The sequence below is a fragment of the Thalassophryne amazonica genome, chromosome 8 (genome assembly GCF_902500255.1).
Source record: "Thalassophryne amazonica chromosome 8, fThaAma1.1, whole genome shotgun sequence".
NCBI classification, from domain to species: Eukaryota; Metazoa; Chordata; class Actinopteri; order Batrachoidiformes; family Batrachoididae; genus Thalassophryne; species Thalassophryne amazonica.
In genome coordinates, this window is record NC_047110.1 from 104,385,314 (window position 1) to 104,397,740 (window position 12,427).

Genomic DNA, 12,427 nt, shown 5'->3' on the forward strand with positions numbered 1-12,427 from the left:
ACCTTGCGTTTTCCCAATCACACCAAATGGTACCACCTAGTAACCAAATGGTGACTGTGAATATCTCAAAAACTGCAGGATTTGCTGTAATTATATTTTCAAGATTTTTTCTGTCTGATCATGTCAGATTCTGCCCTGTTCAGTCCTGTTCTAGTTTTGGTTATAGAATATTGTTGTTCTTGTTCTCTCTCTAGGTCTGTCGCTCGGTTTCCTTGTTTTCCTCTTTATTTTGGACACATGTACTTTTGTTGGTCTTTGGGCACATTATATTTTCACCAGTGGTTTTCTGTCACTTACTCCTCTTGCTTGGCACCACTTTGTTTTTCACTCACTCATCCTCTTGACTCTCTTCACTCTTCTTTGCTTCACCAGACCACACCTCCTTCCAGAACCTTCACTAACAACTGCCTCTTGTTACACTGATTACATCACCTGTTATTTAAGCCTCTCATTTCCCTCACTCCAGTGCCAGTTCATTGTGATCTTGTTATCCACGTTCCAGCCTTTGTTTCTTGTCCTGTTGCCTCTCAGAATTTTTGACCTCGCTTTGTATTTTTGGATTTTGCCTTTGTCTTAGCCCTTGTACTTTGTCACGCTGTGTTTTGACTTCTTCTCGCCTAGACCACGCCTCAGCCTCTCGAGTGTTTGTACCTCTGCCTCTCTGCCTGCCATACTGTGTACCAAATCCCTACGTCTTAAGATAAAGCCTTTTATTATTCCAACATCTGTGTTCTGGAGTCCTGCATTTGTGTCCAGCCACATTGCACCTGCAGCCTGACAGATCAGTGACTGAACTGATTATCCATCTGTCACAAATCCACCTCTTTAACCTCCAAGTCATCTTTGCTTCTATTTGAGAGACTGGAATAAATGACTTGTTCTTTTTTAGGAATGAACAGCCAATCTAGCCCAGTCTAATGTTTTTTTTTTTTTTTGTCATTCTCCCGTCACGAAATGTGTCAAATTTTCATGACTGTTTTTTTTTTTAACTCACTATTACCAACCCTACTCCTACCCCAACCCTAACCTTAACCACCCCCACCCCCCCTTCACTTTTAATGTCGTGCAGCCATTACGGAATAAATTAGAATTAATTTGTGCTGCTGTGATGAAAATGAGGCGCTTTTTGTGACAATATCACAAACCAACAGATTAATGTATATTTCGTGCTGCTGAATCACGACATGCTGTGAGACTGGGTTGGCCAATCACCTGGACTGCAACAGCCTCATGGGTATGACACTACACTCTGACTTGTAGAGGTTAATCTCATCAGGATTCAGTGCCAGCTGCTTCCTGCACACTGACCAGAGCAGTCTGGCTTCATACTCAAGAAGTCAACCATAGGTTATAGTCTAGGACCTAGCTGAGACATGTACGCACATCATTTAAGAGAGTTAATTGCATTTTAAAAAGGAACAGTTTGCACCATCTGTCATGCTTAGTTATCATGTTACGGGGTAACATATGTCATACGTCATAGACCTTTACTTTGCAGCCCAAACATTCAGCACAGTCAAAACTATTTCATGTATTAATCCTTTTATTTCAACCAATAATTTGCATCACTTTTTACCAAAATTGGAGCAACTTTAGCTTTTGACCCCTGTACAAACTGAAACTGATCTTTGTCACCATTCTTGCTGTTTTTACCCCATAACTCCAGAACATTCAGTCACAGATAGTCCAATCTATATCTTTTTGGAGTCGTTATGATCAGACAAATACTGTGGTATAGTTTGCAACATGATTAGAGCATTTTTAAATTTTGACCCCTGTGTAAATCTTTATCGACTCCTGTAGCTCATTAGAGGTCAGCTCCAGGATGGCTCTGTATCTGAAAATAAACATTAGTTAATTTAGAATATGTGTGCCAAATTCCATGCTTCTATCACAAAATTAACAACTGTTTTGCTGTGCCGCCCCACTATAGGGGCTTCTTTGCAGCCTCTGATGATTTTCATGACACATTTGATGTGATTGATGGGATTGCTCTCTGGGACATCATGAGAATTTGCTGGATTGCCACTTAAGTTGATGGACATCACAGCTGGTTTATAGACATTGTGAGTGATATGCAGAGTGTTTACAGAATCTCTAACTTCATCATCAAGGATGTGCTTGAAAGAAAGTTCTTATTTGTTCCACTCCATCACAGTGCTGTATAATTGGCAATGCAATGGACAAAAGTTGCTCAGTTGGTCTAATCACAGCTACAGAAGGCTATACCTACTTTAGAGGAGCTGTCATGAGTGTATTGGTGGCCTCCTTCACTAGCATCCATCTTGCACAGTCACTCAGTCACACACAGTCACATACTTACCGTACAGCATCGTAATGTTTGTATTGCTTAATGATTTATGTAAATGAACCCTAATTTAAATTAGTTTTTAAACTTGCATAAATCACCAGTTATGTGTCTGTAAGTTAACACGTTTTGGAGGCCAGATTGTCTTAAATTACAGCAGTTTTCATTAGTGTTGAATGGCTGTTTGGACATGGACTAACATTCCTCTCAGTATGCGGTTCACTCACCCGGACACTCTGCACATATTTATTGTGCAGCTCCTCCAGTCCTTCAGTGGAGATAAGCGGTCCCAACGCTTCCTTCTCCAGTTCGGTTTCCAGTTCTGGATGACCCATCATGTCTGGGCTGCCAAGACAAAGCTGTTAAACACTAAAGATTTGATGATGATAATGTACAGGTAATCCAATGGCAATCAAATAAAGCAGAAATGTTTGACTATCGGTTAACCATCTTGTTAAATCTTTGGTGACCACCACAGCTTTGACACTTCAAACTAATATTAGTACAAAGACCAGTTGTTTTGATATTTGAGACCAAAATATAAAGGTACTTTACTGACAGCTGTTATTTTTTTAAACCATAAAACTTTCACTTGCATTTCCCAGCAAACACTGGCTTCAGTTCATTCTAGTTCACCTAAAGTCATAACGCTGATACATAGAAATGCCCTTATCCCACCTGGGCAGGTGCTTATCCCCAGATTCTGACACATGAAGCAGATGAGAGTCTACAAGTCCTCCCTGGATGGGATGCCAAGTGACTTCCCAAGTTCCCAGACCAGAGTCTGGTACCCATTTGCAGCTGGGTGGACTACATTCAGATGGCATGTCCATCCAAGGACACAGACAAGCAGGTTGATGAGGAATCAAACATAGATGTATACATGGTGGGCCAATAAAATGTTACCACTTTTTGATCGTACACAAGTTTTTGAAATGAGAACTTATTTGAAAATTTTATTTACAGACTTGTAACAGAAGCATCAAATTAACATTTGATATCAAAGGTTTCCCACTTTGTCTCTTGTTTTCTGCACAGTTCAGTAATTGATGACATGTTCAATCCATGCTCCTCTTCTTTGGATTACAGCTGCAACACGCACATTGAAGTTTATGATGACATTGCCACACATCTCAAGAGGGATTCTCCGAATTTCTTTTTCATCCCTCTTGAGATGTGTGGCAATGTCATCATAAACTTCAATGTGCGTGTTGCCGCCCTGGGTTTTGCCAGAGATTGTGAGTTCACGTTCTGAGGGAAGCAAGTGGGAGGAGTTAAAAAACATAACACAACGCAGAGAAAGCCACTACAGTAACCACAGTATCACCATGCCTTAAGTCATGTTTGGGTTTGGAATCTTTTTGTCCATTATGTCTTCATTAACAACAACAACAACAACAACAACAACTTTACTTAAAACAATGCTTTCTGTAAATCAAAGTACTGAACAAGATAACCCCCCCAAAATAAACCTGCAATTCAATCTGTCAAACAGCCAAGTGACCTCTGTGTGCAACTGTGCATGTATGCGCGTGTGTGTGTATGGCTTCAATCACGGGGAAACTGGGGAGAGCTGACATTTGGTGTTTGGTATGCTTATGTATTTTGGGTCAAGGATGAATGCTGCAAAAATGGAAATTTGATTGGATTAATACGTTTTGAGAAATTAGTGATATTAGCGAAAAAACAGTGAACAATGGATGTTGTGCTGCAATACACCATGGGAGTTCAGGGTTTTGGGGTTTTAAATGTTGTTATTGTGGTTCATGTTAGTTTAACAGAGTTGATAGTGTTATTGAGCTAGAGTGCAGAAGCAGCTAGAGTACTAACGGGGACTAGAAGGAGAGAGCATATCTCACCTATATTGGCCTCTCTTCATTGGCTTCCTGTTAATTCTAGAATAGAATTTAAAATTCTTCTTCTTATAAGGTTTTGAATAATCAGGTCCCATCTTATCTTAGGGACCTCATAGTACCATGTCACCCCAATAGAGCGCTTCGCTCTCAGACTGCAGGCTTACTTGTAGTTCCTAGGGTTTGTAAGAGTAGAATGGGAGGCAGAGCCTTCAGCTTTCAGGCTCCTCTGAAACCAGAAATACCAAAACAATTCTCTAAAATCTGTTCAATAAAATACTGTGATTCACTGTGTCAGAAGCAGCACTAAGATCCAACAGTAACAATGCAGACACAGAATTGTTTTTGATTTGAAGAAAGAAATCATTCACTACTTTCGTAAGCATAGTTTCAGAAGAGCGATGCACTCTAAAGATAGACTGCAAGGGCTCAAAAAAAGATCATTCTCAGACAAATATATGAGCATCTGATGTGAAACCACCTTCTCAAAAACTCTGGATAGAAATGGATCCAGACCTGGTTTCTTCAATTTTCAGTTTCAATTTATTTTCATGTATATAGCACCAAATCACAACAAAGTTTGTGATTTGGCGCAATATATTCTTCAGGAGAGATTTAACAACCGCTGCCTTAAAACATGAGGGAATCACGCCAGTGATGAGTGATGTGTGCACAGGCCCCAAAACTTGCCAAAAATCTTTCAGAACCAATGACAGCAAAGGCTCCAACCATTAGAGGTTGATAGACTTTTAAACAATCTTGTCATTCATTCCAGCGATACCCAAGGATCCTCCAAAGAGACCAAGTACCAAAGACATCCAGTCGCAATCTTAGGTCGCTGCTGGTTGGTGTCCAAATCTCACAACCACACAACTGATAATGTTAGACAAACTCTGCAAGCTTATGCACGGACAGAAATGAAATCTTGACAGGTCTTGAATGCTCACCTGTTGTAGACGTGCAGCACCCAGTTGAGCACAGCAAAGATTTCACCACTTTCCAGGTCCCAGCTGCAGACCTACAACATACCGTAAGTATCTCTTACATGTGTCCTGAGGTCAACACGAAACAAACTCTACATGTTGATCGCTGCAGGGCAAAAAAACAGACTGCACTCAACCCCCACAGCAACCGCTAACAATACTCAACCAATTTTAATCACTGCAGCGTAACAACTCAGGAAAAACTCAGAATATCGTCAAGGTCATGGACCTGTGCCAAGTGTGTATGCAAACAGCAGTGGCTTGCCCTCAGGTAGGCTCTTGTTAACTGGTAGTGTGGCGGGACACAGTTCTCCAGCAGGTGGCGTACTGTATCCAGGTCGGTCATGATGGCATGCTGAAGAGCAGAGAGGTGACCGGCCAGACCTGGACCTCGAGTGTGGAGGTAGGACACACTGCGAAACCGCGCAGAAACGGCCTCTTCTAAAACCTGACAGACAAAAATAAAAAAATAACAGATCAGATGGCATAGTATTCATAATTACACAAAGGAGACAAGTACAGTAAATCAGAAGCCACATAAATCAGAATTTAAATCTTTCTTGTTGCAAATAATGAGGAATATCAAGTAAATGCAGATGCAGTAGATAATATCTACATTAACAAATCATTAAAGTTCCAAAGCAATGCTTCAGGTTTCACAAGTTAAAGAGGTCATTTTAAAAAAATTCCCAGGGTTAAATTCCAATGATCATCGGTACACTGGGGTAGCTGCTCTCGACCCCGGAATTTGCTTCTGCCACCAGTGCAAACTGTCTTCAAATTACTGAAATAAGTGATTAAAAAATAAGCTGTTTGGCTGATATTGACCTTGAAGAAGCGTGCTCTCCAGCAGCGTGGTCGTCCAGAAGGCAGCGGCCTGATGTTGCCACCGCCCCTGGCCCTCTCTTCTAACAGTGCTTGGTCCAAGGCCTCCTCACGTTCCACGATCCTCACAGCCGAAACGAATGGAGTGGGGTTCTGCCGGGCCACAGAGAGAGCACTGCTCACCACCATCCACAGCTCCTTACCTGGAGTGACAGAGCGCCACCAAAATGAAAATTATACTTTTAAAGAAGTGATTTGACAGTCGTCGTGTCGTGGGTCACACACATGCACAAAAAAAAAACTTCCTGTCATTTATATGTTCCAGTATTTCTGTTCACTACTTTGGTTGGTTTTTAGATGAAACCAACCAATAAGAGTACAAACGGTGAACCTTTTTAAAAGATAGCTCAAAAGCGTGTTCACTTTATTTAAAGGTCATCAAAATATGATACAGGAAATTGTTTTTGAGATAAATAATTAAAAAGTTGTATCCCTAATACAACTTGTATTAGGGATGTTGGGAAGTTGTATCCCTATATATATATATATATATATATATATATATATATATATATATATATATATATATATATATATATATATATATACACACACACACACACACACAAACACACAGTGGAGAAAATACGTAATGATCCACTGTCGATTTTGCAAGTTTTCCCACCTACAAAGAATGAAGAGGTCTGTCATTTTTATCGTAGGTACACTTCAACTGTGAGAGACACAATCTAAAAAAATAAACATTCTGAAAACCACATTATATGATTTTTAAATAATTAATTTGCATTTTATTGCATGAAATAAGTATTTGATACAGTAGAAAAACAGACCTTAATATTTGGTACAGAAACCTTTGTTTTGCAGTTACAGACGTCAGACGTTTCCTGTAGTTCTTGACCAAGGTTGCACACTGCAGCAGGGATTTTGGTCCACTCCTCCAGACAGATCTTCTCCAGATCTTTCAGGTTTCGAGTTTCAGCTCTCTCCAAAGATTTTCTATTGGGTTCAGGTCTTGAGACTGGCTCGGCCACTCCAAGACTTTTGAAATTAGGGAATAACCCCCTTGTGTCTGATGATTTGCAGACGTTAAAGCTGGATTTTACAGTCACAAATTGATATTTGCAACCGTAATCCACCATTGATGTCCTCAAATCATCAGAGACAAGGGGGTTATTCTCATTCTAATCCAATTCCATCACTGGCACGGTTTATTTTTCTATAAGTAATTTAGTCGGCAAAGCTTACCGTAGCAACAACGTCTTCATGCCAAACTGGAAATTCTGTGAGCAGACCCACAGATTTTCCCATCTCATCAGTTGCATTGAGTAATTCTGTATCAGAATCCACATCGGTACTTTCGTATGATAGATTAAATTCACCCATTTCGGCATCGTCGTCGCTGCACTAGTTTCTCTCGCTCTCAGCTCCATTATTGACATCTGCATAGCAATGAGGTCAGGGCGTGGAGTTATACATCAAATGTGAAACGGTCGAACATTTTGCCACCGTCTACGTGATATTTTATGGTCTGAAATCTCACATGATTAACCAATCAGATTTGCGGAACAAATGTAATTGGATTAGAATGCTTCTTACAGAGCCCCTACTTAGTTGCCCTGGCTGTGTGTTTAGGGTCATTGTCATGCTGGAAGACTCAGCCACGACCCATCTTCAATGCTCTTACTGAGGGAAGGAGGTTGTTTGCCAAAATCTTGCAATACATGACCCCATCCATCCTCCCTTCAATACGGTGCAGTCATCCTGTCCCCTTTGCAGAAGAGCACCCCTAGAGTATGATGTTTCCACCTCCATGCTTCACGGTTCAGACAGTGTTCTTGGGGTTGTTCTCATCCTCTAAACACGGCAAGTGGAGTTGATACCAAAAAGCTCTATTTTGGTCTCATTTGACCAAATGACCTTCTCCCATGCCTCCTCTGGATCATCCAGATGGTCACTGGTGAACTTCAAACAGGCCTGGACATGTGCTGGCCTGAGCAGGGGGACCTTGCTGCCCTGCAGGATTTTAAACCATGACAGCATCATGTGTTACTAATGTAATCTTTGTGACTGTGGTCCCAGCTCTCTTCAGGTCATTGACCAGGTCCTCCTGTGTAGTTCTGAGCTTTCTCAGAATCATCCTTACCCCACGAGGTGAATATCTTGCATCGAATCCCAGACCGAGGGAGACTGACAGTAATCTTGTGTTTCTTCCACTTTCTAATAATTGCAACAGTTGTTGTCTTCTACCAAGCTGCTTGCTTGTTGTCCTGTAATCCATCCCAGCCTTGTGCAGGTCTACAGTTTTGTCCCTGGTGTCCTTAGACAGCTCTCTGGTCAGGTTAGAGTGTGATTGACTGAGTGTGTGAACAGGTGTCTTTTATACAGGTAACAAGTTCAAACAGGTGCAATTAATACAGGTAAAGAGTGCAGAATAAGAGGGCTTCTTAAAGAAAAATTAACAGGTCTGTGAGAACCAGAATTGTTGCAATAAAATGCAAATTAATTATTTAAACATCATACAATGTGATTTTCTGGATTTCTTTTAGATTCTGTCTCTCACAGGTGATGTGCACCTATGATAAAAATGACAGAGTTCTACATTTTTTGTAGATGGGAAAACTTGCAAAATCGACAGTGTATCAAATACTTATTTTCCCCACTGTATATTCTGCTTTAAACCCCACCCTTGCCACTTTTCTCCATGCAATGTGGAGTTTTGTCAGGAAGGGGATCCAGTGTAGAACTTGTGCCAATTCAATATGCAGGTTCTCCTTCAATTTGCTGTGGCAACCCTGAGTGAAAACAAGGGAGCAGCCAAAGACGAGATGAGATTTATTGTCATTACACGAGTGCAACAACAATGAAATTACGTTGTTGTTGCACTCGTGTAATGACAATGACAATAAAAATAAAAGGGCCTTTATATATATGCTGGTTAATGAAAATGTTGTTTTTGGTGAAGTATTGTGTCTACTGAAATTCATGCAGGTGTTACAGACCCACCAACCTCCACCAGAGCCACTGATGAATAAAACCCAAAAATGACCAAATGTAAAATTTAATTCTGACATTTCAAATGTTTTTTTTATTTTTATTTTTTTTTCCCTCTTTCAAATCTTGTAGTTTTATAAGATCTTGGTACCAAGAGCTTCCACCAGCTTCCCCACACCAGAGAAGTATTTGGTCACCAGATCGTCATCCTCGATGCTAAGTGAACTTCCAGCAGCCCCGCGTAGCTGCCATAGGATGTCGTCCTGCCAGCGTTCCAGATCCATCAGTTGTGCGTGAGCCTCCAGAAGCCGGCGAGACTCCACCAGACGTTCAGTCTCCAACAACATGCTCCGCACTGAGGAGGGAGGAGGACACAGGGGACACCTTTGAGTATTTCAGCAATTCACACAGGAACCATCCACATTCTTAAAAAGATGACACTGCTCAACTTTAAAAACAAGAAAATAAATTAAACTTCTCACAGTTTGGATGGATCTGTATGGATTTACAGTCAGGCTAACTCAAGTTTAGTAAAGCATTTAGTTAAGTAGTTTAGTGCACTTGATTTGCTTTATCCTATAAAAGGTTAATTAAAACAAACCAACTTACTAAAAAGATTTTAGTGTTATTAAGTAGTCAAAATGTTGGGAAAGTGTAGTGACACGGACCCACAACAGGGGGCGTAAATGATCGGACAATGAAAGAGTCGAATATGAACACTTTACTGTTGTGAAAGAGCACAAAAAAACACAGAGGATTACAGAATTTGAGCAAACAGTCAGTCCACAAAGGTGACGTGTGGGCAGGCTCGAGGATAGAAGACGTCTGTCCTGAGAAGAACCGGAACCACACGATTTCCTCCGCCACCGAACCTGGAGAATACTGGAGCCGCCAAGTTCCGAGTCCCCAGGTGGCCACCGTCTCCGAGTGTCGGATCTGGTACTGCTGGCGAGGAGCAAAAACAGTCAGATGTGGGTGCGTGCACACCCAGTAACAACAATGGTGGGAATTCCACCTCCACCTCTAACACACACTCGTGCAGCTCCTGTCTAACCACTTATCTGGTTGGGGTGTGAAGCGAAGCCGTTGCTGATCACACCAAACACCAATCTCTCAGATAAGGAACACCACAGGAAAGCGGCTGCAAAAAGAGTTCAGACTAAGACACAGTTTAGTGTTAAGGCTGAGAATATTACCTTCACAGGTAGATGATGTCTCGGCAACGAGGTGGAGATGACGTCCGGTTTTTATGGAGTGGAATGATGAAGTGTAGATGGATGACAGTTGTCATGAGATAATGAGTGACAGCTGTCACCCCCGGCTGTGTCCGTGGCGGCAGCGCCCTCTCGTGCCTGAAGCCCGCACTTCAGGCAGGGCGCCCTCTGGTGGTGGGCCAGCAGTACCTCCTCTTCTGGCGACCCACACAACAGGACCCCCCCCTCAACGGGCGCCTCCTGGCGCCCGACCAGGCTTGTCCAGGTGACGGCGGTAGAAATCGGCCAGGGTCCAGGATGAAGTTCCTCTTTACCCAGGAGCATTCTTCGGGTCCATACCCCTCCCAGTCCACCAAATACTGGAACCCCCGGCCCATTCGACGGACGTCCAGGAGCCAGCGCACTGTCCAAGCCGGCTCCCCGTCGATGATCCGGGCAGGAGGTGGTGCCGGACCGGGAGCACAGAGGGGTGAGGTGAGGTATGGTTTAATCCAGGAGACATGAAAAATAGGGTGGATCCGCAGTGAAGCCGGGAGTTGGAGCTTCACTGCGGCCGGACTGAGGACTTTGATGATCTTGAAGGGTCCAATGAATCTGTCCATAAGTTTGGGTGAGTCCACCTGCAGGGGAATGTCCTTAGTAGATAACCACACCTCCTGCCCGGGCTGGTATGCAGGGGCCGGGGACCGCCGGCGGTCTGCATGGGTCTTAGCCCTCGTCCAGGCCTTTAATAAGGCAGAACGGGCGGTGCGCCACACCCGACGGCACCTCCGCAGGTGGGCCTGGACCGAGGGCACACCGACCTCTCCCTCCACCACGGGAAACAATGGGGGCTGGTACCCCAGACACACCTCAAACAGGGAGAGGCCGGTGGCAGAAGACACCTGACTGTTGTCTTGTGTGCATACTCGATCCAGGCCAGATGGTTACTCCAGGCCGTCGGGTGCGCTGATGTCACACAGCGGAGGGTCTGTTCCAACTCTTGGTTGGCCTGTTCTGCCTGTCCGTTCATCTGTGGGTGGTACCCGGACGAGAGGCTCATGGTGGCCCCCAGTTCCCTGCAGAAACTCCTCCAGACTTGAGAGGAAAACTGGGGACCACGATCCGAGACTATGTCAGCTGGTATCCCATGCAGACAAACGACGTGGTGGACCAAGAGGTCAGCAGTTTCCTGGGCCGTTGGGAGCTTCGGGAGGGCCACTAAGTGGGCCGCCTTGAACTGGTTCACTATCGTCAGGATGGTAGTCATGCCCTGGGACGGCGGGAGGCCCGTGACGAAATCCAGGCAGATATGGGACCAGGGGCGATGAGGCACCGGGAGCAGCTGGAGAAGTCCTTGGGTCTTATGGTCTGCCTTGCCCCTGGCACAGGTGGTGCATGCCTGGATATACTCCCGGACGTCGGCTTCCATAGACGCCCACCAGAAGCACTGCCGGACAACTGCCACGGTCCTTCGCACCCCTGGATGACAGGAGAGCTTGGATCCGTGACAGAAATCCAAGACTGCAGCTCTGGCCTCTGGTGGGACGTACAGACGTTTTTTTTGGTCCAGTTCCGGGGTCCGGGTTCCGTGCCAGGGCCTCCCGGACGGTCTTCTCCACGTCCCAGGTGAGGGTGGCCACGATAGTGGACTCCGGAATGATGGGCTCCGGTGGATCCGACAGCTCAGTTTTGACTTTGTCTTCGTGTACCCGGGACAAGGCATCTGATCTTTGGTTCTTGGTCCCGGGGCGATAAGTGATCCCGAAGTCAAAACGCCCGAAGAACAGTGACCAGCGGGCTTGCCTGGGGTTCAGCCGCTTGGCGGACCTGATATACTCCAGGTTCCGATGGTCAGTGAAAACCGTGAACGGCACAGACGCTCCCTCCAACAGGTGTATCCACTCCTCAAGAGCCTCTTTCACCGCAAGGAGTTCTCAGTTGCCGACATCATAGTTCCGTTCAGCCAGGGTCAACCTGCAAGAAAAGTAGGCACACGGGTGAAGAACCTTATCGGTCTCTCCGCTCTGGGATAGCACGGCTCCTATCCCTGAGTCAGAGGCGTCCACTTCAACCACAAACTGGCGGCCAGGGTCGGGCTGCACCAGAACTGGTGCAGTCGAGAACCGTCGTTTCAACTCCCTGAACGCGGCTTCGCACCGAACCGACCAGGTGAATGGGACTTTTGGAGAGGTCAGGGCTGTCAGGGGGCTAACTACCTGACTGTAGCCCTTAATGAACCTCCTGTAGAAA

The 12,427-nt window shown here is 44.5% G+C and overlaps 1 protein-coding gene across 4 annotated transcripts in view; it reads right to left on the reverse strand.

Annotated features, from left to right (window-relative positions):
* Positions 1-12,427, reverse strand: part of exoc3l1 (exocyst complex component 3-like 1) — a 49,768-nt gene that overhangs the window by 14,985 nt on the left and 22,356 nt on the right. For 3 of the 4 annotated variants that reach the window (XM_034177149.1, XM_034177151.1, XM_034177152.1), the window contains exons 4-8: positions 9,133-9,336; positions 5,973-6,172; positions 5,374-5,592; positions 5,109-5,179; positions 2,536-2,653 (exon numbers count right to left, since the gene is read on the reverse strand). In XM_034177149.1, coding sequence (XP_034033040.1) covers positions 2,536-2,653; positions 5,109-5,179; positions 5,374-5,592; positions 5,973-6,172; positions 9,133-9,336 — 812 coding nt within the window. Of the gene's footprint in view, positions 1-2,535; positions 2,654-5,108; positions 5,180-5,373; positions 5,593-5,972; positions 6,173-9,132; positions 9,342-12,427 lie in introns of all 4 variants that reach the window. The other variant, XM_034177150.1, reaches the window with a different exon arrangement.